Source organism: Lathyrus oleraceus, chromosome 7 (assembly GCF_024323335.1).
Source record: "Lathyrus oleraceus cultivar Zhongwan6 chromosome 7, CAAS_Psat_ZW6_1.0, whole genome shotgun sequence".
NCBI classification, from domain to species: domain Eukaryota; kingdom Viridiplantae; phylum Streptophyta; class Magnoliopsida; order Fabales; family Fabaceae; genus Lathyrus; species Lathyrus oleraceus.
Genome location: NC_066585.1, coordinates 545224360 through 545251096, shown reverse-complemented (window position 1 = coordinate 545251096; position 26737 = coordinate 545224360). Strand labels below are relative to the sequence as shown.

Genomic DNA, 26737 nt, shown 5'->3' with positions numbered 1-26737 from the left:
ATGACTATTAAATTCAGTTATCGAAATTGAAATGGCTTCATTGGTTACAAAGAATGGTGTGCTACTTATGGGAAGAAAAGAGTCTTTTGTAGCAGACGGTATAACATATTATTCTGCTCATCAATTGAGATTTAAAAATTAATAAAACTATTTAAAAATAAATAATGTGTACATAATGTTTGACTCAATAAAAATAAAAATAAAAATAATATTGGTCTCCATTAAACCAACTCTCAATTAATAATTCTAGATTTAAATGTGCAACATCTTATTTATTCACTTTTTGAAAAATGACATTTCTATCCCTAAACTTAAAAAAAGAAATATTTGATTCGACCTAGGGTCTCACATTATTATTATTAAATTAAACTATATACTATATACTTTATAATAAGTTGAAATGTATAGGACTAAGATGTGGTTTTTCTGCTCAGTGCTAAGTGCTAACCATTGATAATTTTGTTTAGATCTTCCGTCAATCAAAGCTACTATGATGAGAGGACGATTCCTCAACTTCTTTCTCAATCCAACCCCAAAAAAATGGTCTCTTCTTTCTCTTACCCATCACAAATCTCAATCTCACCAATTCACCTCTGTTTCAAATCCTGTTGAACCAAATTCAAAGAATCTTTTACCTCATGATAATGGAAAAATCTTCACACCAAGTTTTGGGATCATCAAAACCTTGCATACTAGTTCTGTTGCTGAACAGTCTGAAAAAGAAGAGGTTGAAGATTCCATGTGGATGAAGATGAAAGAAGAAGCTAAAGATGATGTTTCTGTTGAACCTATTTTGTCTGGTTACTATCATATTTCAGTTCTGTCTCATAAATCATTGGAGAGTGGTTTGGCTAATCACTTAGCTGTTAAATTAAGCAGTGTAAGTCTTCCTAGTACAACTCTTTCGGATCTTTTTGGTGAAGTTTTGGAATCTGATAAAGATATTATGGATGCTGTGAAGAATGATATGAAAGCTGTTAAGGAAAGAGATCCTGCTTGTATAACTCATGTTCATTGTTTCTTGAATTTCAAAGGCTTTTTAGCATGTCAAGCTCATAGGATAGCTCATAATTTGTGGACAAATGGAAGGAAGGTTTTGGCTGTTATAATTCAGAATCGAGTTTGTGAGGTTTTCGGAGTTGATATTCATCCGGGAGCGAAGTTCGGGAGTGGAATTTTGTTCGATCACGCGACGGGGATCGTGGTCGGAGAGACGGCTGTGATTGGAAATGATGTGTCGATTCTGCATAGCGTGACGTTGGGAGGGACTGGTAAGTCTCATGGCGATAGGCATCCGAAGATTGGCGACGGGGTGTTGATTGGTGCGGGGACTTGTATTTTGGGGAATGTTAAGATCGGTGAAGGTGCGAAAATCGGTGCTGGTTCGGTTGTGATTAAGGAAGTGCCTCCGAGGACTACTGTCGTTGGGAATCCGGCGAAGTTGGTTGGAGGGAAGAACAATCCTATTAAGCTTGATAAGATTCCTAGCCATACTATGGATCATGTTTCAAATATTTCTGAGTTTTATGATTATGTTATTTAGAGTATTGTTGTGAAAAAACGATTTGCAATTTTAAGTTTAGAGTTTTGAGTTTAGTAATTTAAGTTTCAGGGTTCTTGTTTGTTATGTAAGAGAGAATTTTGGTTCTCCTGGTAGCAATAATAAAAGTGGAGATAATAAGAATAGAGTAAAATTCTCTTTAGACTATGGTGTTGCTTATGCACAATGGCTGCATTTATGTATGTCTGTGTTATGTTATGGTCATGTAAAGTTCTCTTTATTGGATCAGCAATATCTGTGAAGAGAATGAATCTCCTTTGTTTTTCTATTAAGGGAAATATTCTATTTGTTATATGTGAAGGAACCTTTTGGCCATACGATTTAGGCATGATTTTCCTCACAGTTCATTCAATTTTCCAACAAACTAGACTATGTAGTATCAAGGTTACTACTACCAGAAACACTAGTGAAACTGCCTTGTTTCAAATAGCTTTTTCATCTTCTGCAGTGATTTTACCAATTTTATGGCATTTCACAATTCTAGAACTAAAGGCATATTTTTGCAAATTTAAAGTATTAATTGAAAGTGTAGAATGGTAGCTTAAGTGAATTGAAGAAAAATATCTTGAACTAAAAGTTTGAATATCATTAATCTCTAATTTTAGAGTTTTGGTGATAACACTATTTAATAACAATTTATACTCTGATGGGAATGCTTACACATCTACCTAAAAGAGTTATAATTATCTCCATCTAAAATGAGCTATGATCATCTACCTCTAGATAGTGAATATGATCATTTGTGCTAAAGTCACCCATATTTTGGGGTGGTAAAACGGGTCCAGTATGTCAAGCATGTCCGTTTAGCCCGTATTTTTTTGAAACAGATCAAGATCTAAACAGACCAGATTTTGGGGTGGCAAAACGGGCCTAGTATGTCACCCATATCCTTCTTGTTTCGGTCTTTTTTTTTCTCCAAACTTTTACGAGACAGATCTAAACAGGACGGTCATACCCGTTTGCCATCCCTACCAAGATTGATGATCTAAACCTCACCAGAAATATGATTATATATATTTAGACATAGATTATCATTTACACCCAATTCAAAGTAATCACTTGTGCCCATATATAAATGATTTGTTGAGATGATTCATCATTCATTCAATATTCTCCAACTGTCACATCATAACACTTGTGTTAGTCCAGTATTATGATAGTACAATTCCCAACAAATCTATTCTCCCATGGTTCAACAATTGACCAATCAAATATTCAAGACCTCTATAAAATGAAGAATTCTAATATCTAATTTTGAAGACTAAACCTTTTAAGAAAAACTTTTGACACTCACATTCTTACAACCTTACAACATTCCTGTATTTTGCATTATATTGTCATATACAAAAAGACAAAGGCTATTATCACTATTTTGTTTTTAGAAACATTGTTAACTTGAAATTTGAGTTTTATTGAGTTTACCTCTCTTTTTAAGTTGTTGTTAACAAACATCTATTTTTAATTCAAGGAAATCTTTAAGTGTGAGACAAATGAGTACTTATAGATTTAAGGCAAAGAAAGCTAGGAGTAAAGAGTCTTAATGGTTGTAGTAATCAAGATTGATGACAATGAAAATTCTTCAAATGTGAAATGAATGGACTATTTTTCAGTTGTTTAGTGAAATAAGGGAAAATTCCTTCTGTTATTAATAGAATAATTGTTTTGCCTCATATATGGAATGCGTATATAAACATAAGTGAATTTTTATAAAATGGAAGTTATTTGATAGCATGACGGAACATGAAGAATGCAAACCTGACCACAAGCAATCTTTTCAAGTACAAAAGTAATATACATCTCAATGTATTTTTTTAAGTTGGTGTTGAATGGAATTACCTTATAAATAGATAACATTAACATTGTAACACTGTAATATAGTGGCTTTCATGACAGGACATTGAATTTCTAAGAGTAAATTTCAAAACCAACAATATTCAAAAATATTAGAAATACCATGATACTCTACTTCTTCATTATAACGAGAAAGAGTCGTTTGTCGTTTAACAGACCATGAAACTAAATTATCTCTAAGATAAACACAATAATCGGGCATGGACATGCGGGTATCTAAACATCTTCCCTAGTCAACAACAATATATGTGGTGATTTTGTCAACCGAGAAGGGAGAAAGATGTAACCTGTGAATGATTCACTTAAAGGCGGTCATGTGTTGCATTCTTGGATCATATAGAGAAAAGCATACCTATTGAACGACATAAGAGATATTATGTCTTATGAAAATAAGATATTACGGTGCTCCAACAAGACTTATATATTCAGAGGGATCGTGATATGAGTTGCTTGAGGTTCCACTAAGTTTCGCTTTTGTATTCACTGGAGTAGAAATCAGTTTTCAAGCAGACATGGTGTAACACCCTAAAGCTCCACATACAAATTATCGCATAATTCAATAAAAACTACAATCACATAGGATGTCACTCACATCAAATATATCCTGCTCCATAACACGAGTTACGTTATTTCACATAAAACCTATCATCGCATTCTCACCTTCACTTAGGGTATCATCGCAACGAAATCATCATTAAAAAATTATTAAAGGTATAGCATCCCATGATATTTAGTCTCAAACTTCAACTTTCATAACATAATTAAAATGAGTTATATCAATTAACTCAAACGAATCTGTTGGAATCTCCACAAAACAAAAATGGTATTTTCTTCAACATAAACAGCATAATAAGTAAAACAAACGCTCTCAACCTGATGTTACATAATCAGAGCAAGACACCACTAATCAAAACGATAAACTAAAGAAGTACTCCAAGAGGAAGCTTTCACTCACTTCAACGAGATCTACTCCTAAGTAATTACACGATGCACATGTAAAGGCAACATTCATACATAAGGGGTGAGAAATACTTTCAATAATAAAAAATAACGCATAAACAATCGAAGTAGGTTAAATACAATACAATTCAAATATAATCCATTTTGTACCACAACACATGTATTCAAGTTTCACCCATTTCATCATAATACACAACTAATATGCAATGTGACTCTCAACAATATTATAGACACATATGCATGAGGTACCGATCTCAACAATGATTATCATTACAGGAACTGGGTCACAATCAACTACGAATCTATGGGCTTCACTCAGCAACCCTGAGCTCCAACACCGAGCTCCAAGCCTCAACATCAAGCTTTGGACAATTACCGGTCACCAACATCGAAACATGTAATCGCCTATTTCATAATAACAATAACAACTCATGATGCATGAGTGAGTGAATGCATCATCATCACAATTTAACAACAATTAATGGTATCACATCAAATCGTACAAATCATGTACAATAACCAAAGGGTAGTTCCCACACCGAAACTATGCATCTCAACTCAATATGTTATCATTATAAGTATAATAATTCATCTCATAATCACATCAACATTATCACAACAATTGCAACAGCATAAACGGTATCACATCGAACCTCATAGATTCCTGTACAACATCAACAACATAGTTTCACATAAAAACCATGCATCTCAACTCAACATGTCATCAAAATACGACAATCAACAGCCTGCAATTATATTAGCAATTTACCACAACATTTCATCATCAACGGAAACTTAACATTTTGCTAAAAGGTTCATGACATCATCATGAAAACCACAATAATACACATATAATACTAGTTCAATCATCCCAACTTTCACTACCACTATGTAGTTCAGCGTGTTAGCTTTCCAACACTTTGAACAATATCTAAATCGGACTCACATAATGAAAGTTATGACCAAAATCGTCGGGATATGTCAACTAATTCAAAACAGATTTTTCTCAAAATTACATTATGCAATCGATTGTCACTAAAGGGTTTTCCAAATATTACACTAGTGCAATCAATTTCAATCAGGGTGCAATCGATTGTCACTGAAGATTTTTCTATAAAAAAAACTGTTTTCTCTGTTACGATTGCAGAACCAATTTCAACCCTTTAAATCTCATACCAGTCCCAAATTAATCAATCAAAAACTCTCAAAACCACATTTTAACATCACCAATGGATCAAACAAAATTAAATCCACACAACTACAATTTTTCCTCATGATTTCATCATCCAAAATCATGCCCTAAAACACCAATTTTTTATCAAAACTCAAGAACACACCATACAACAACCACCTATCATTACAATTCAAATCAATCCATGGCAAACATAATTAATATCAACATACAAACAGATTTACCATTCAAATGTTTATCAATTCACATCACATTTCATTTATGATCAAACACTATTTGAGATTAAGGAAACTTCTCTATCCTTTCATGATTTAGCATCGATAGATGAATAATTCTCCCTCTCTCCTTACCTGATTATTCCAACAAAGATGAAAGAATCCTTGAACTTTTTCTCCTAAGTCCTTTTTCTTCTTCCTCTTGTCCTAGCCCTTCTTTTCTATCTTCCAAATTTTTCACGTAATATGTAAACTGGCTTTTTCTCCACTTTTCTCCTATTTCTAATAAGCATATTCTTCCTAATTATGTTTTCTCTCTATTGCCCCCAACTCATCCCCCACAATTTACCAACTATCCTTAATTCATTTACACCTCTTTATTTTCATCATTATTTTAATATTCCCATATATTACACCTCTAAATAATTCCATTAACTTCTACACCGCATAATCATTTTAATTGATCCAATCCATCAATAACTCAAAGCACACAAAAACATATATAATTCACAAATACTTCGATAAAAATGAGTAATTGAAAATGGGGTGTTACACATGGAAGATATCTCAATGATTTCTTCGACATATTTATGTTGAGAAAGAAACTTACCACATAAGTGTCTTATAACTGAGATACCTAGGAAGTAGTTGAGATGACCTAAATCTTTCATAGAAAAATCAGAATTCAATTTAGATATTATAGACTGGCGAAGAGTGTCCAACGATGCAGTGAGAATGATATCGTCCACATAAAAAAGAATATATGTCGTGTCATCTACACTATGGTAGATGAATAAGGAGTGATCACATAACTATGAGAGAACCCCAAAGAATCAACAAATTTAGTGAAGCAATGATACCAAACACGGGGCGCTCGTTTGAGAACATAGAGAAACTTCTTAGTCAGCATTATCTTTTTCATGACAACCGGAAAGATATGGTATACCAAGAATATGACACTCTTGTGGAGTCAATTGATGATGATTAGTACCATTGGGAATACATCGAGTTATTGGGATAATCTCGTTATATGGCAGCACGACTAAATTGGATAGTGTTAGGGTAGAAGTGGGTCCTGCCCTCTGACTAGTCGATTTCCCACGCGGACTTTGGAAATAGGATTTGCACCATATTTGATGGGTGTTATATCCCTTTTTATGAATTTATGTTCTCCAGGATAAAATGTAGGTTGCCTTTTAATAGGTTCAAAGAAGGGATGTTAAGGCATCTAAGGATTTCCCATTCCCAACTACACCCGGTAGCCTGAGCCTTTGTAAATGTGTTATAATATTAGTTTAAATACCAGAACCAGGAGACATCTTTGTGTTGGTGTAAGCCCTAGAGGTCAATACTTTTGGTACTTGTATCGAATTATTTATTAATAATAAAAGGATTTTTCTTTATTATGTTTGTTTAATAAAGTCCCTAGAATAGCTAGTCCGTTTAATGTATCAAATGTGACTTAATCATGAGATCCCATTAAACATAAGGACACTATTCTTAAAGTATCAGTAGTCGAGCTTTGTTGTGAAGTGGGATAACATTAAAGCATTAAGACTATTATGCATATAGACTGATGATCACATCTCATGGATCATGGATAAGGAGTTATCAAGTCTTAAACATAAGTATGAATATTGAGAGTAATATTTATACTGGATTGAACCGCTATGAGAATATTATATAGAATGTTATGCTAAGTGTCATAGGTTATTCTCATGGTGATAATGGTGTATACCATCCTTTGACCTGAAACCACTATGTACCCTAGATGTAGAGTCGAGTGCCTTATTGTTGATCAAACGATGTCCATAACTGGATGACCATAAAGACAGTTGATGGGTACTCCACGAAGCATGCTGAGGGACATGAGTGACCTAGATAGAATTTGCCCATCCTGCATAACAGGATAAATGTCTACGGGCCCAATATTGAACTAGACAAGGATGACACGGTCTATGCCTTGTGTTCAATATAGACATAGGGGCAAAATGGTAATTATACACATAAGTATTATCACAAAAGGATTTGTCAGATCACAAGACATTTTTGTATCTTGGGTAGCAGTGATGTGTTGCTAGATACCGCTCCTTATTTATTATGTTAAATACATGATTTAATATAATTACCAATGTCGCGAGAACCTAAAGGGTCACACACAAAAGGACGGATTGATGAGAGATAGAGTAAATAAGGAATACCATAAGGTACGGTGTACTTAAGTGAATTACAGAACATCGTAAGGTACGGTGCACTTAAGTAGAATATGAAATATGGTAAGGTACCACGTGCTTAAGTGATTTTAGTATATCATAAGATATGGGCCACAAACACTTAAGTGGATTTTTTAGCTTACAACTCACACAAGTGGTTCTATAAATAGAACCCCTGTGCAGAAGCATTTGTGCAGTTGTAATTTCGTTTATCATCGATTTAAGTTGAAGAGAGGTTTCTACGTGTTTGATGCCAATGTGAGCTTCTCGATCGATAAGGCCTTTTGTGGAGGCCAACACTGAACCCTCCAATTTATTCTCCTTCTTCCTAAGATCTTCAACTTGCTTTATCAGTTGCTCAATTTGTGCTTCACATATGGAAATTTGTCCTCTGTAGGCTGATAATTGGTATTGATCTTTTTGGGCCTTTGCCTCCAAAGCATCCACTTTATTATTGTAATGCTACACTGAGGTCTCACTCTTTAGTCGATTTGTCAGCTTTTTGTCGAAGAAGGTCAACATATTAGTATTTTCTGCAATTGATTGGCCAATTTGATCAAAGAGGGGCTCGAAGTCCAACATGAAGGGAACTGCAGACTTAGGTATTTTTTTACCACTGAGTTTCTTCAGCATCTTCATGATGTCAGACTCTGCCAAAGGGTTTTGCTTAAGGGCCTGGAAAAGATCGACCCCAAAAGCATAGGCTTTTAGTTATTTAACCAACAAACATACAGAGTCCTTGTTGAGATTGCTTTCAGCAATCGAAGAACTTGAGGAGCGACTAACAACACTCATACCTCGACTCTTGACCAACCTTCTCAAAGCTTTAGTAGGACTTTGTTCCTTGATAACCATGACATCTTCTCGACTGAGGGATGTGTTAGATGAGGAATCTTTAATTGATGGGTGAGTAATATCTGCAGCACCAAAGTACTTGGTCACACCAGGTTGTGATTTAGCGCCAAAGGAATCTGCAACTTTGCTTGTTACCTCATTTGACTAAGGTCTTGCATCCTCAAGGTCTTTATCATCTTCTGAAGGAGTGTCCTTAGAGTCCTCAAAATCCTCAGATAAGGCATCTGAATTCTCTTTGTCGGAAGCAACTAGACCTCCAGTCGAGTCATCATCGTCATCTGATTTATCTGAGTCTTGATTCTCCTCGGGAAGTGGCACAGGTTTGGTCGCTGGTGCTGGATTGGTAATTTGATCACCATATTTTCTCACATCTTCATATTTAATGTCCTTATCGGCTGGTCCCCAGTGATGGTCAGATGTATATAATGAAAGCTAGTGTTGGGAGGTGTCGACCAATCGATGCTAGAAAAAGAAGGTGCTTTGGGATCCTTGTCGAGGAGTGGACCTCCCTACAAAAGGAAAGAAGAAAATAGTCAGTCGACATAACTAAAGTTATCAGAAAGATCTTGAAGGGGCTGATATACCGTGGTTCGAGCGAAGGAGTCGTCAGATGACTTATTCTCTAACACAGCGTTCCCCATTGGCGTAGGAAAGACACTAGTTCGAACTTCAATGTTATTTCCTCCAATATGGACAACAACCTCATCTTGAACTTTTGTTGAGATATGGTTCCAGAACCAGACGGGTAAGATTTCTTGAGCTTCTTCTTTTTATTTTTCTCAGTCGACCGAAGCTCAGAGGCGACAACAGTAGTTGGTCTAGGCTGAGGGACTTCCATTTGGGTAGGCTTTAGTGATTCCTTAGGGTCATCATCCTACTCCATCTTTTGAGTTTTTTGGAAAAAAGGAAATAAGCTAAGATAAATAGATAAGCATAAATAAAGGAGAAATAGAGTTAGATTTTCAAACTTGAGGTCTCTTCGATGTGCAGCAAGCACATCCTTCTACTTTTCTTCGACGGAGGAGGAGGATGAGGAGCGGTTGTAGTAGTTGCACGCTTTCGACCCTGGAAGAGAGAAGTAATTATCAAATCAAATGTGTAAGCTTTTGCCTTTGAAATAAAAAAAGACAATGTGCAAACCTGTTTTGCCACTTCCTCTTCGACATAAACTTCTTTCTTTTACTTCACATTCCCTTTGTAGGTAGCAGCAGTCGAAGTAGTTTCTTATTTCCGACTCTATAAATTAAAAAGATGAGTTAGATTGCTTCTATAAAAATTTAAAGGTTATAAAAATACTAGTATTACCTGTAGCGTTGAGTCAGAATGGTCACTGACAGCAGCATCCTTTGTGTTTTTCTTAACAATAACATTTGTAAAGAAATGTGACATAGTTAGTCCAAGATACATAAAAGGAAGGAAAGTTCAATCCAACGAGCCTTGATGCCTCACCATCATCAATGTAGGATAAGACTTTGATGTGATTGATGTCGACATGATGGTGACCCTGGTAGTTATGTATGTCGTACTTGGTCGGAATCACTCTCTGGATAGGTTTTTCGTAAGCGTTTTCTTGGTCTTTATAATGTTTCCACAAATAACCCATCTTGGGAATGGAGGAGAAAATTCTAAGACCATTTCACATGAAGGCAAGGGTGGAAACTTTGTCTTATAGAAAAGTAAAGCAAAAAGATATTTATCCTTCACATATGGAGGAAATTTTAGCTTTGATAGTTTTTAATAAGTTTTTCTTTTAAAGTAGCAGTTGCAACAGAGATGGTTCGACGAAGGTCACGAGGGTTGTACACAGTTTCAAAGTAGCATTGGAAGGCGCAGATTTCTTTAATGTGTGTACTCGTTCCTTTCTTAAACTTTGTTTGCAAAGAAACAAAATTTACGGTTAGATGATGCACCTTGGTTATCACATCGGAAAATTTGGCAGCTTGATAATCCTTCCACCAGGTTTCTAACTCCTGAGTATAGTAGAAGGACCTTTGGAACTTAAAATGGGTAAGCTCTAAGTTATTTTCAACTTGTTCAGCACGAAGTTCGAAATTCATCTCCTTGGACATTCTGACAACTCTCAGACATAAATCTTTCTTGCGCTGAAAATAGGAGTTGGGTTTAAATTAACAAAAGACTAAACTGTTGAGCCACAAGGTTGGGTTGATACCAAAATAAACCTACTTGACTTATCTTGGATGAAATCATTTTTGGCAGCAACTTCGGTGTTAGAAAAGCTTTCCAAATTTCATTAGATTCAGCTTTATGTGTAGCATAGCACGCAAGGAATTCTCTTTTGAACCATGTAGGTCCATGAAGTCTATCCACAAAGGGGGCATGTAGGGAGTAAAGATGTAACATTTTGCAAACATCATGTAGTATTTAGTGAAACTCTCTGGTGTCAAACACTCTTTGTCAATAGGAGTAAGCAAGGTCAATTGACTTCCTTTAGTAGACCAGCCCTTGGATTCTCCAGCAGGGTGATTGGGTTTGTTAGCCACCAAAGATAGCTCAAAAGTGGCATTAAGCCAGAGTTAGAGGAGCCAAAAGGGACCCGATATTAGAAGTGTGCCTTTGGTATTATTCGTGGGCATAAACGTCTTCATGGCACTAGATGCCAGACTTGAAGCTTCATAAAGTGAAGCCAAAATTAATTAGTTTAAGCAGACGTTCCTCCCAGCATGTAGTTGGTTGGAAAGAGTAACAAACGATTTCGCCACTTGCAAAGAACTTGAGCAGAAAATAAAGTGTGATAGCCACAGAGATAAGAAGGCAACATACTTTTCGTCAAAAACTTATGTGGTAGCTTCGTCGAGATAGTCAGCAACGAAGTTGGTAAAGTTGGCGCATTTTGAGTTGAACCTAATAATGTCGTCAATTTAAACAAATGAATCAAACACTTTGCATGTTGGTCGAAGACCTGTGATGGCAGTTACATCAAACAATGTTGGCATAAGCATGCCACAATGCAATTGGAAGGTGTTCGTCGAACCCTCCCAAAAGTGGAGTGCAGCTAGAAACATGTTCTGGTTATATGCAGAGCCTACCCTAGATAATTGGATCAGGTCAAAAAGATCTTGATCTTACCAAAATTTCCCTTTCTTGGACTCTACCTTATTTATCCAACTAAGGTAGTTCAATTGGTTGGTATAAGGAGCAGGGCAAAAAACACGAGTAGACATATAAGTAAAGTCTAAAGGGTGATCTATGGATGCTAAAGGTTTATTCGATGGTAACAGGGGGAAAACTCACTAATTCTTGCTACGTTCGTGTTTAGATCATGGAAAGGGCCAGAAAAAACACGTGTAATGTCAGAAATGGTTAAAGGTATTATTAATACATGTGATTTCCAAATGAGTATTTTTTCCTTCTAAAAAGGAGGCTCAGGAACGTATAGTTGATTCCCAGCGAGAGTAAAGGTAGTAATGGATGCAGCCAATGCAATCTCTTGGTTGGGAGTTGATGTGAATGCCATTAGAGTGAGTAGAGTTTGAGTTTTTGCAGAGGAAAACTTGAAAGCTTAGTTGACGATGAACAAAGTTTGAAGAAAATAGAAGAGAAAAAGAAGTCTATTTAAAGTTTTAGAGGGAAAAATTGTTCGATTTCTTTATTTTTCTTTAGAAGGAAAATTAAAATCAAACTTTTTGACAAGTGTCCCGCTAAAAGTGAGAAAGTGAGAAGATAGAGTTTGTGTGTGGCTCGTGTTCTTCCTAGGAACTCGGAGCCATGATGGTTCTTCTGAACCTGCACGCCTCGAAGAGATGTTATAAGGAGTAGGCATGATGACGGTGACTTTAGCGCATAACTTTGAATAGTGGTGGAACTTCAAAAACACCACTTGTCTTTCAAAAATGAATCTAAAATGACATTTTTTGGGGGCAATTTGTCGGATAAAAATTTCCAAAAGGGGAAATTCAACAGAGAAAACAGCTGGAATTTCTGCAATCATAAGGCAAAGTTAAAATTCTTTTCGACCAGAAATCTTGGAAGGAAGCAACAACATTCGACATTGAAGAATTTGGTTTGGTACTTAGTGGAAATTTCAAAGATTTGATCATTCATCAATTTGAAAAGTAGAAGAAGGTTAGACTAAAGCATATTCAAATTTCAAACCAGATAATTGTCTTTTGTTCTTATCCAAAATGCCAAGGACACGTGGAGATCAATCGAAGACTAGTCAAGCATGCAGAGATGACGTGTCAAATGGAAAGGCATTTGAACATTGGAGATTGTTAGTTTTGTAGAATTATAAATAGGAATTCTAGTGTTAGGATTAGGGGTGGAAGAAATCATTGTAAACTTCAATATACACTAAAAGTACCCATACGCAAGCGAGAAACGAGTTTTCTTAAGAAATGTAGTTGCCCACCACTTTATCACTTATGCAAATAAAGTTCTTTTCCATTTAATTTACTTTTACTTGTTTTATTTACTATTCAAGTTACTAATTTCGATCTAGTCGAAATCAGTTGTTGCATTTGCTTTTGAAAATTAACTATCTTTCTAAAATAATCAACATTCAATGCAAATATTCTGACAAATTAACGCATGCTTTCTTTCCCCAGAAACTTAGCACAAACTTGCCCCAGGATTTACTAGTTTGGTCCTTCAAATAATAAATTTAAAATTAAGTGATTGTTTACAAAAAACACTGATAAACAACACCTTAGTAGCCGTCTGGGGAGTAACCTCTGTAGTAGTCGAAGCCTCTGTCTCAGAAGGATGGGACACCATTGTCGTCTCAAAAGGATGTGGCGCATCTGACTCTGCCATCATCTACATGGTATCCTCAACTTCTTCCTTAATATCCTCAACTTCTTCCTTAATATCCTCAAAAACAGGCTCATCGTCAGCATCTCTGGTCCATCCAACAAGAGCTCTAGATTATCTATGTCGAGTATGGGAGTGTCAGGTCAAGGTTGGGGGTTGCAGGATAAAACCTCAAGGGATGAGTATTCCCCTAAGGTGATTTATTTTCCCACCCTAATATGTTCTCCCAGACCCTTGGCAAAATTCAAAAATGCCCTCAATTTTCATAGATGCATTTTTGAACGCATTATTTCCTCACTTTTCCAAAATTTAATTCAGAGATGCATCTTCGTATTTGCTTTGGGGTTTGTTTGAAGATGCACCTTCGAAAGTGTTTAATGTATATATAACGCGCGCCAAACCCTTCCTTTTCTCCTTCTTCATTTTCAAAAACTTTTTTTATTACCATTGGAGCTTGTGAGCAACATACATCCAAACCATTTTTCAAGATTCTTCAAAGATAAACACTACTTCTACTTCAAGCATTTCAATCCCAACTAACTTCACCCATTCCTCTTCAATACTTTTTTTTAGTAAGTTTCTCATTTAAAGTGAGTAGGGCTAGGCTTCAAAGTGAGCAGGCGAGAGTTAGGCGGGGATCCATCCCTAAACCTCATGAGGGGGATGCATCTACCTCTAGGAGCCGCTTGTCACAGGGGCCCTCATCACAGGGGCACGTTTCCCCTGATCACGTAGACCGGGATGAAGCTCTTGTTGCTACACATGATGGTGTTCCTCCACTTGCAGGCCCTTTTCTAGGAGGGTCATCTGAACCTCCTTACTGATATACTATAGAGATCGTTGTTGGGCATGTCTGGGCTGGAGAGGTATTTTTGTTAATGATTGTTATTTATATGTTTTAAACATTTGCCCTATGACTGGTATTTTATTTTACTTTTATGTTTTTACAAGAGCGCAATTGTTTGAAGTTTGTTAACCACAACAGAAAGATTTTGAAGTTTTATCATCCAAATGATCATTGGTTCCAGAGTGTCCTCCGGTACTCCGATCTTGCAGGCATGTGTTGCTCCGAGTACAAGACCATTAGCCATGGCATGCAGGGGGTTTTGTTAAGAGATGGCATAAGGAAACTGTAACACCCCAAAATTTGCCCTCCTCATTCATGCATTCATTTAGCATTTCATATTGCATTTCATCATGTCGATCAGAATTAGATCCAAGAAACTTTTAAAAAAAAACGAAAATAAATAAATAAATAATTTTTTACAAAAAAATAAATAAATAAAAATAATAATAAAAAATAAATAAAATATAATAGAAAAACTTGGACTTGGACCTCTCTCATTTGAGCCCACAAAGCCATGAAAATCAGGTTATAAAAGAGGGAGATCAGACAGAAAAAGGGAGAGAAGCAAAAATACTCTGAGGTTTCCTTGAAACAAAACCCTTGACAAAACCTGGAGAGAAACCTGATAGAGAACTCAGAGCAACCCCCAGGCAGCTCTGAAAAATTCAATCTGACTCACACACTTTCATCTCACGCAAACCCTAACATTGCCTTGCAAACCCAGCCGTGCCATTTGATTTCAACCGGTCTCTCCCATCAGGTTTGCCTCATTCCCATGATTTTATGCTCTTAATTTGGATCATCTGAATGTATGAGGTATGATGGATGAATTTCATTATGTTTTTTCCCACGGGTTTAATTATGCATGAATGGTTGAAACTTATGCCTTGAATGTTTAATCACATGATTTCTGAAATGTATGCCACGGGGTTTGAGGTTTCTGAAACCATATTGTTATCCATGAAAAAAATGCTTATCGTGTTTCACTAACCCTTTTGTTGAGTTTTTGTGAGGGCTCACAGACTCTTGCAGAGATGGTTTGCGTGGTTTTCCCACTTTATTTGTGGGATACCCCCTGGAGGTTCATTCCAATTACCTGTAGTGACTCACCTTTCTTTGATGGCATTAGCTTGGGAGATCCCTGGGTTTCTTACTCCTTTAATTGTTGTTACTTCGGATCTTTATCCATGTAGTACTTTTACCTCTTTTTCCGCATTATATCGCTTTCTTAGCTGGAAGACCTCGATAGGAGGCATTTGTTTTCTTTTGTTTATTTACTTCTGAGCCCCTTGTTGGCACATTTACTTTATACATGTTTGTTTTGTATGTGTTCGTATCCCTGCAGGTAGCGCGGTTCCTTCGTCAAGGACTGCCTTTTTGCTCTTGAGCATCCCAAACCCTAAAACCCAAAGCAACACGTTAACTCCTTCTACTACAGGCGAGTAAGTCTCCAAAGGTCAAGCATCTGGTAGATTGCGTAGTGACGTCGTTCGTCCAAAACCCAATCCATAACCCCATAGTTAGCCGAAGTACGGCTTGCTCTGATTCTCATTCCAGATGAGATACGTAGGCATAAGACGCGATGTCTTAGCGAGCACACATCCCCCCAACCCATAGGTCAGCCGAGCTACGAAGACTCTGATTCTCATATTCAGATGAGATACGTATGCAGTGGATGCTACATCCGCGCGAGTCATTTTCATTTAACCCCCTTTTTTTTAGTAAATAACACATTAGATAAACCCACACCCTTTAGACAAGAACTACAAAAGTGGATCCGTAGAGTACTACGGATGCGTAGGGGTGCTAATACCTTCCCTTCGCATAACCGACTCCCGAACCCAAGATTTGGTTGCAAGACCCCGTCTTGTCCTTTCCTTTTTCAGGTTTACTTCGAGCGTTTCCTTTCCCTCCTTTGGGATGAATAACGCACGGTGGCGACTCTTCTGTCATTTTCTTTCGCCAGTTGTTTTTTCGCGCACTGTATTTTTCAGGTTGCGACAGCTTGCGACTCTGCTGGGGACACTAAGAAGTTGACCTCTTGCTGGTCCATCTTCCCTAAGCGAGTCCCTCCTAGCTTGTGTGATTTCTTGTTTATTGGGTGTTCATGCTTATGTACCTTTATTTGCTTACCTGCTTGCATGCATCTGTTGTATCTGTTGGATCTGTTTGTTTGTTTGTTGGGATGGGGTGTTCTATGAGAGATAAGCCCATTACCTAGGCTTGAGTGTACACACAGGTTTTAGAGTGGATAATCATGAGGCTTGCGTGGCGTGTTGCTACGTTAAGTCGTTCGTGAAGAACCACACCCAGACGAGGTTTCTTTTGGATATATTATGTCTTACGGGTGTTCCGTAACGGCAGGATGTTCCTCTAGAAATCGTCGACTCTGGTGACCATTTCCCGAGAACTCAGTCGAGGCCTCTCCTCCGAGACGTGATTATGTTAGCTCTGGTGGGCGCATTCTCGCTGCTCAATCCGAGGATCCCGAGACTGGGAACTTGCTATTAGGATGTCCTGTTGAGGGGAGTCAATGGAGGTCTTTTGTCCCGTAATAATACAAAATCTTCAGTGGTAAACGTATTATTCGCGACTGAAGGGCTGAAGCTGACGAACTTCTGTTCTTAGAACCTACCAGTGAGGGGCCGGCTAAATTCAGGAAACCTTAATCTCCAACCAACCCGGTTTTCTGGAGCAGAGTTTTGGTCTTGTATTATATTCCTCAGTGAATTTCTCTCCAGGCAGTGCAACCTGACAGATGTTCAAGCGGATCCATCAATTCTGATTGACATGTGTCATACGGTGAACTGACTTTTTGTGTTTTTAATCGCAATGTTGCGGTTAGCAAGAGTCGCCACCGACTTTTCTTTTATCCAATAAGGAAAGGTGGAAAAGAACAGGAAAGACCTTAGTTTAGATTTCTTAGGTTCGGGAGGTACATTATACAAAGGGAAGATGTTAGCACCCTTTGTATCCATGGTTATCCATGGGCTCTTAATTGCTCAATCATTTATGTTTTTCTAGCTTGAAAAAGTGGTTGAGAAATGTGTAGGAAATGTTTTGAAAAAGGGAGAATTTAACTTTGTAATGATTCTTGTATGAATGTATACAAAGTGGTTATCTCGTTTAGTTTTGAAAGTAGTTTAGAAAAATATAACTCGGCAATGATTCTAGTACGAATGTATGCCAAGTGGTGATTTTCTAAGATGTTTTGAAAGGTGTGAGGTGTGGAAAGTATTTTAAGTCATGAATAAGCAATTAAGAGTTATACCTATCCAAGGTCTTTACGGGCATTTCCTATTCTTATGAGGGTAAAACTGTCCTTACTATTGAGAAGCAAGTAGTTTTATCCTTTGGATGTAAAAGGGTCATCGTAGGGTCATCGATTGGTCATTGAAGGCAACAGTTGTGAGGATACCTTAGCATTCGAAGGGGCTATCATCATTTAACCGTAGGCTACACCGAAGGGTCATCGAGGGACAAAGGCAACATTCGAGGGACTATGATGATTTAACCGAAGGGTCTTTGCTAAGGGTATCCCCATATTCGCGGGACATGACCGTGATACCGTAATCGTGGGGTAACAAAGAGAGGTCCAAGATCGCATATTAAAAGGCAAAGTTTTATAATTAATTAGATAACTATAGTCAATTAGGTAATTAGGTCCACATTAAAGTTAATACATTAAGATCAATTAAGCCATTAGGGTGGATCTTCGCCATAAAATTAATACATTAAAATCAATTGAGTAATTCAGGGTGAATCTCCATAAGGGTACCCCACACATAAAGTGGAATACCTAGCCGGCCATTTCCTCGGGAATATGTAAACCTTTACACAATTCAGCACACGGGTTAGAGCATCAAGGTAAAGTACAATTGAAAATTGCACTACAACACAACAGTCATAATCTCAGGCCAAATGATGCAGAATTATAATAAGTCTTGGATAGATAGACATAAGGCAGAATAGAAAAGAAACAAAGCAGCCACTGTCCCGTTCGCCTCTGCTTCGCCTAGCGAAGGCCCAGCGAATGCTCGCTACAGGCTCGCTTAGCGATGTGCTAGCGAGCGGCCACGGGTTTGGAGTTTGACAGCAGCATGACCTCCGAAAACCTGAACTTTTATGGCATTTGATTACAGGAATAGCATGGACAAACATTCATGATATTCAAGCATATTTAAATTCGCATGTGAAATCAAATTACATATTCGAAACTTCAATCATGATGCTTTATGTATATAGAGATTACCGATTAAAAGCATAAAACAATAGTGATACGCAAACCTGTTTGCAACGGAGCTGAAGACAACCTTCATCTATCACCGATACCAAGAGTGATCAGTCCTTCCCAACATCGCAGCTCCGTTGCAAACAGGTTTGCGTATCACTATTGTTTTATGCTTTTAATCGGTAATCTCTATATACATAAAGCATCATGATTGAAGTTTCGAATATGTAATTTGATTTCACATGCGAATTTAAATATGCTTGAATATATCATTCTTCACTGGACGGGCCTGATCGAACTGAAGACAACCTTCATCTATCAAGAGAGCTGTCTTTGGCGAAGTTGAGTTGCCAGTTAAGATTGGACCGCATGTATTCAAGAGTACCTTTTATGTGATGGATATCCAGCCTGCCTATAGCTGTCTGCTAGGTCGGCCTTGGATTCATGTTGCCGGTGTTGTTACTTCTACCCTCCAGCAGAAGCTCAAATATGAACTAGAAGGTCAGGTCGTCACTGTCTGTGGTGAAGAGGATATTTTTGTTAGCCACCTGTCTACATTTAAGTATGTAGAGATGGACGGCGAGATGCACGAGATGCTGTGTCAGGGCTTCGAAGCCATAAACATCAATGAGGTCGCGCCCGAAGCTGTCTTTTCACCTGAGTTTGAGAAGGTCGGGACTTCTATCTCTTTATACAAGCAAGCTGTCGAAGTGGTTAAAGCTGGTAATGCCCAAGGCTGGGGCAAATTTGTGGAGCCAGTCATCAAAGAAGACAAGTTTGGATTGGGGTATGCTCCGGGATCTCAGAAGAATGAAACTGGTACTCTCTCCAGCGGGGGTTTGGTTTCTCCCCACATCGTCAATGCTGCAAATGAAGACAAGGCTGACAGCGACTGTGACTTAGATAGCTGGATTCGCCCGTGTGTCCCGGGAGAAAAGCTCGACAATTGGTCGTCTGAAAAAACCGTCCGGGTTACTCTACTGAAAGAGTGATTTTTATTGTTTTCCTTTATTACATGCATAATAAAGTCTTACACTTTGCCCAAGGTGTAACGGCTCATTTGTAGGGTCATCCATTTAGTTACATTTCGCAATTATTTTTATCATCAATAAAGGACGGCTTTTGCAAACAATTTTGTGTTCTCTTTCTTTCAGTTTTTTTCTACTTTTACAAAAATAAATGGCAATGTTTCTTTTTTCGTTTTTTCTTTCTTTCCAAAAAAAAATCTCATTCTAAGGTAAAGCATGATCCTCCATCATGCAGAGCTGACCACCCGGATCTCACTACTAACAACACTGCTATGGCCAAGTATGACTTCGACAATCCTATCTATTAAGCCGAAGAAGGGGTTGAAGAAGATTGTGAATTGCCTGAAGGGTTAGCCAGATTGTTGAAACAGGAGGGCCGAGCTATTACACCTTATCAGAAGGTGATTGAGACCGTCAACATCGGTACCGCAGACGACAAGAAAGAGATCAAGATCGGGGCAAGTCTACAGGCCGAGAGGAAAGACCGTTGATCATGTACTTGACTGTGTTAGAAAGGTCAATGGGTTGTGTGCTCGGTCAGCATGACGAGTCAGGTCGAAAAGAGCATGCAATATACTACCTTAGCAAAAGTTTACCGACTGTGAACAAAGATACTCATTGCTCGAGAAAACTTGCCGCGCTTTGGCATGGGCTGCTCGCCGACTAAGACAGTATATGTTGACTCACACGACTCTATTGATATCAAAAAGGGATCCAGTCAAGTATATTTTTGAAAAGCCAGCACTTACCGGAAAGGTTACTAGGTGACAAATGATACTGACAGAGTATGACATCCAATACACTTCACAAAAAGCCATCAAGGGAAGTGTCTTGTCAGACTATCTTGCAGAGCAACCGATTGATGATTACCAACCTATGAGGTTTGACTTTCCTGATGAGGACATCATGTTTCTCAAATCGAAAGATTGAGAGGAACCACTCCCGGAGGAGGGGCCTGACCCTGAATCCAAATGGGTTATGATGTTTGATGGGGCGGTCCACGTCAATGGTCGCGGAGTTGGTATAGTGTTGATCACACCGGAAGGGGGTTCATATGCCATTTGGTGCCAGAATAACTTTTCCCTGCACCAACAATGAAGCCGAATACGAAGCTTGTATCCTAAGACTTGAGGAAGCCGTCAATATACAGATTAAAACCCTGGATGTATACGGGGATTCAGATTTGGTCATCAATCAAACCAACGGGAAATGGTATACACCTCAGCCTCATCTGGCTCCTTACAGAGACTACATGAGAAGATTGTTGACTTTCTTTTGAAGAAAACCAATTTGCTGATGCTTTGTTTACCTTGTCTTTGATGATTAAGGTGCTATGCTGGAACTACGTACCCAGAATTGACGTATCTCGGTCAGAGACGAATGAAGAAAGCATTTGGTCAGAAAGTGCGCCCTCGGGGGTATCAAGTCGGTGAATTGGTACTCAAAAGATTTCTTCCTCCCAACACAGATCACAGGGGCAAATGGACACCGAACTATGAGGGTCTGTACGTGGTTAAAAGGATTTTCTATGGCGGAGCTTTGATGCTAACAACCATGGGTGGCGAAGGATTCCCGTCCCCTATTAACTCAGACGCAGTTAAAAAAAATACTTCACATAAAATAGACCCGCTGGACAATAAAAAGAATAGTCCAGGCAAAAAAAGGGCATCCCGACGAACCAAAAAAAAATAATAAAGAGGTTCGGGCAAAAATTAGGGATATAAAAAAAGAGTACACCCGGTGAGTCGAAAACCCAAAAGGGCGGCTCAGGCAAAAATGGGTATCCTGGTGGATTGAAAACCCGAAAAGGGGGCGATCCAGGCAAAAGTTAGGGAATAAGCGAATGACTGTGATCTGAGTTCATCAGTGTTATATCACCGTTTCATTCAATCCGGCAATCTTCGAAGGTTAAAGATCGACTAATCATCCACTTCAGAAAGCAAGATGAGCAGAGCGTCTTGAGGACATACGAGCCATAGCAGAGTCGAAACTCGGTGGGACCCCGTATCCCCATTGCCATTAGGATAGTTCTCTTTTTATAGCGATCACCTCTTTTCAGGGATCAGCTTCCTGATACCCTCGCCTATTCCTGGCACAAAGTTTCTCCCCAGTAAGAGTCGAATAATTCAATTAAAGAGCCTCTTTATTTTTCATTTATCAGTTTGTTTGCAAAAATGTCCGAATTTTTGATAAAACATATTGCATATGAACATAATGGTGGCTTTTGCAGATGATTTGCACAGGAAAACATTTAAAATTGCTTTGAATGTGCTTAATCCCGGACGGTGAATTCAAACCGAGTAATTCCCCCGAGGCATACGTGTATTTTTGGTTGCAGGTCACAGGAACCGGATGCCAAGTCATGAATCCTCAACCCCAAGCGGTTGACAAAGTCTCTCCTCAGCAGAGCATGTTCCCCAGCAGAGTTGACAGTATCCAGACTATATATCCCCAGCAGAGTTGACAGTGTCAGACTGTATCTTCCTAGCAACAGCGGAGTGGTTGCATAACCAACAGATGAGAGGGTGGTGTTCCCAGTGTTCATCTCATTCCCCAGCAGATTATTTTTAACAGATTTGTTAATCCCCAGCTTGAGGACGATTAGCAAGTTCATATCCCCAGCAAAGGTCGTTTCCTACGACATTTCCCCAGGAAGTGTTTTCCCCACAGACTCTCCTCATATCAAGCATACACATAAGCTGATAAACAGGTTCTTCCAAGCAGACTGAAGAGTTACTTTACAACCAAGGTCATGAGATCCAGCCAGAGGATCAAGCGTGAGTGATCCAGCCTGAGGGTCGTTTTGAAGATTCAGCTTGAGAATCGTTTTCCAGTGATCCAGCCTGAGGGTCATTTCGAAGATTCAGCCTGAGAATCGTTTTCCAGTGATCCAGCCTGAGGGTCATTTCGAAGATTCAGCCTGAGAATCGTTTTCTAGTGATCCAGCCTGAGGGTCGTTTTGAAGATTCAGCCTGAGAATCGTGTTCCAGTGATCCAGCCTGAGGGTCATTTCGAAGATTCAGCCTGAGAATCGTTTTCCAGTGATCCAGCCTAAGGTTCATTTTAAAGATTCAGCCTGAGAATCGTGTTCCAGTGATCCAGCCTGAGGGTCATTTCGAAGATTCAGCCTGAGAATCGTGTTCCAGTAAGCCAACCTAAGGCTCAATTTGAAGATTCCCCAGTGAAGTCGCCTACAAGCTTTATTTCCCCAGCAAGCCCAAGTCTAATTGAGGAGTCGTTACAACATGTTCTAGCCCGAAGAATATGTACGAAGCCCAAAAGTGGAATATTCTCGAAGCTGCATATCTAATATGAAGGTTGGGTGTAGATTTCAAAAAAGGGTCAACCAGCGCATGCCTCAGATGCGGGATCCTAATGATGGGAATTTATCATCAAAACAATCCAGATCTAGCCAGAAGATCGAAGTAGATTCAGCCAGAGAATCGAAACAAAGAAGATATAGCCAGAAGATCGAAAATCGCAACAATTCAGATCTAGCCAGAAGATCGAAGTAGATTCAGCCAGAGAATCAAAGGAAATAGATTCAGCCAGAGAATCGAAACGAAGGAGATCTAGCCAGAAGATCGAAGAAGATCTAGCCAGAAGATCAAAATCGTATCCAGCCCGAGGATCAAAATTAATATCCAACCAGAGGACTAAATTGAGTATAGGTTCAGCTAGAGGATCGAAACTCCAGATTAAGCCAGAAGACTGATTCAGATCCAGCCAGAGGATCGGAAGAAAAATAAACATCGCGGTGTATTTCCGCGTTTTTGTGGTGTTCTCGGAGCGCAAATTTTCGGTCTGTCTTTGGCATTCAATCACAGCTCACCCCGTTTGTCTGATAAGCTGTTCGCTTTCATCCTACTCGGGTTAGCCGATGATTGAATAAGGGCAGCTGTAACACCCCAAAATTTGCCCTCCTCATTCATGCATTCATTTAGCATTTCATATTGCATTTCATCATGTCAATCAGAATTAGATCCAAGAAACTTAAAAAAAAAAAAAACGAAAAAAAAAACGAAAACAAATAAATAAATAAAAATAATAATAAAAAATAAATAAAATATAATAGATAAGCTTGGACTTGGACCTCTCTCATTTGAGCCCACAAAGCCATGAAAATCAGGTTATAAAAGAGGGAGATCAGATAAAAAAAGGGAGAGAAGCAAAAATACTCTGAGGTTTCCTTGAAACAAAACCCTTGATAAAACCTGGAGAGAAACCTGACAGAGAACTCAGAGCAACCCCCAGGCAGCTCTGAAAAATTCAATCTGACTCACACACTTTCATCTCACGCAAACCCTAACATTGCCTTGCAAACCCAGCCATGCCATTTGATTTCAACCGGTCTCTCCCATCAGGTTTGCCTCATTCCCATGATTTTATGCTCTTAATTTGGATCATCTGAATGTATGAGGTATGATGGATGAATTTCATTATGTTTTTGCCCACGGGTTTAATTATGCATGAATGGTTGAAACCTATGCCTTGAATGTTTAATCACATGATTTCTGAAATGTATGCCACAGGGTTTGAGGTTTCTGAAACCATACTGTTATCCATGAAAAAATGCTTATCGTGTTTCACTAACCCTTTTGTTGAGTTTTTGTGAGGGCTCACAGACTCTTGCAGAGATGGTTTGCGTGGTTTTCCCACTTTATTTGTGGGATACCCCCTGGAGGTTCATTCCGATTACCTGTACTGACTCACCTTTCTTTGATGGCATTAGCTTGGGAGATCCCTGGGTTTCTTACTCCTTTAATTGTTGTTACTTCGGATCTTTATCCGTGTGGTACTTTTACCTCTTTTTCCGCATTATATCGCTTTCTTACTTGGAAGACCTCGATAGGAGGCATTTGTTTTCTTTTGTTTATTTACTTCTGAGCCCCTTGTTGGCACATTTACTTTATACATGTTTGTTTTGTATGTGTTTGTATCCCTGCAGGTAGCGCGGTTCCTTCGTCAAGGAAGGCCTTTTTGCTCTTGAGCATCCCAAACCCTAAAACCCAAAGCAACACGTTAACTCTTTCTACTACAGGCGAGTAAGTCTCCAAAGGTCGAGCATCCGGTAGATTGCGTAGTGACGTCGTTCGTCCAAAACCCAATCCATAACCCCATAGTTAGCCGAACTACGGCTTGCTCTGATTCTCATTCCAGATGAGATACGTAGGCATAAGACGCGATGTCTTAGCGAGCACACATCCCCCCAACCCATAGGTCAGCCGAACTACGAAGACTCTGATTCTCATATTCAGATGAGATACGTATGCAGTGGATGCGACATCCGCGCGAGTCATTTTCATTTAACCCCCTTTTTTTTAGTAAATAACACATTAGATAAACCCACACCCTTTAGACAAGAACTACAAAAGTGGATCCCGTAGAGTACTACGGATGCGTAGGGGTGCTAATACCTTCCCTTCGCATAACCGACTCCCGAACCCAAGATTTGGTTGCAAGACCCCGTCTTGTCCTTTCCTTTTTCAGGTTTACTTCGAGCGTTTCCTTTCCCTCCTTTGGGATGAATAACGCACGGTGGCGACTCTTCTGTCATTTTCTTTCGCCGGTTGTTTTTTCACGCACTGTATTTTTCAGGTTGCGACAGAAACGTCATGTTCCCACTTCTCCATTGACGAGATGACGATCACCCTGGATGATGTTGTTTGTCTTCTACACCTTCCAGTCAAAGGAAGGTTACTTGATCATTCCAAGACGGTTACATGACTTGGTTCTATAGTGTCTCACACCATGTCATGACATCAGACGCTCTTGGACGTCCACCTAGGTCTGCTCATGAGGAGATCTTGGAGAATGAGCAGGTCAGGGATGACCATGCCATTGACGTGTTGCCGATCTGTCAAAATATTATGTGGATTACGTATGAGGGTATAGAGTTTGGGTTGTTTGAGAGAGGTGGTGATAATATGGTTGCCCTAGAACGTTCCATTCTTACCGAGACACGAAATGCCTTGGGTTACCAACGACAGAGGAGGAGCCACAGGGTTAGGATTAGGCATACGCAGTAGGTCATGCTTTTATTTCTATTTTGGGATGTTTTTGTATTTTTTACCATACTTTAAGAACAATGTTCGTAATATGATTGAATGTTTTTTAATTAACGCATTACTTGTTCTACAATATTCGCGTTTATTGATGTTTGAATCAAATAATGGAAATGTTAGTCTAATTAAAATGACTTCGGATTCATAAAAAAATACAAACTTAGGACAGTGTTTCGGCTAAAAAACATGAAGAATAGATTTCAGAGATGCGTTTGCGAATTCACCCCAAAAATCTGCATATATTCATTTTCGGACTAAATTTTAACAAAAATGATATTTTGTACATTCGAAGATGTATCTCCGAAAAAACCTAAAAGCATTTTTAGATTTTCAAAGATGCGGCCTACACGACCACGATGAAATTACTTCCTCTAATTCTCTGAGTCTTCCGTTAGATACTTAGCCTTAGGATCATTTTACTTCTGTTTTTTAAGTGTAATTTGTGCCACATAATAAAAGCTGTTTTTTCCACTCTTTTTAACTTTAATGAACACCTTTTTGTGTTTCAATGTAAAAAAAATGTAATATTTAGAACTTCATTTTAAAAATTAATATTGTTTTTTAATTATTTATCGTAGGGGAAAACAGATGAAAAGGAATAATAAATGACAAAATTATCAATACTTACCTAGATTATTTGCATATTTTAAGTGTAGAAACTACTTATCTTAACCATTACATAAGGTGACAAAGTTAGATGGTATATGTAATTTATGTTCTTCACCTAAAAGTTCAAGCTTTTTAAAGAGAAAATCTATACTTTGTCCCTGAACTTTTATTATGATAGTTCTATCATGAAAGTATAAATAAATTTCTTCTTTATGAGATTTCAAAACTCCAACAAAAAAATCAGAAAATACAGATGATTAGCCAAAGCACATTCCAACATATAGGTTCAAAAGTATTTGAAGAGGAAGTACCTCATTCGTTACAGGACTACATTTGTAAT

At 38.4% G+C, this 26737-nt stretch overlaps 1 protein-coding gene across 1 annotated transcript; it reads left to right on the top strand.

The window, feature by feature from the left end:
- The first annotated feature begins 358 nt into the window (after window positions 1-358).
- Window positions 359-1855, top strand: LOC127105413 (serine acetyltransferase 1, chloroplastic). Its single transcript, XM_051042598.1, has one exon. The coding sequence runs from the start codon at window positions 491-493 to the stop codon at window positions 1541-1543; it is 1053 nt and encodes a 350-aa protein (XP_050898555.1). The 5' UTR covers window positions 359-490; the 3' UTR covers window positions 1544-1855.
- Window positions 1856-26737: the final 24882 nt, after the last annotated feature.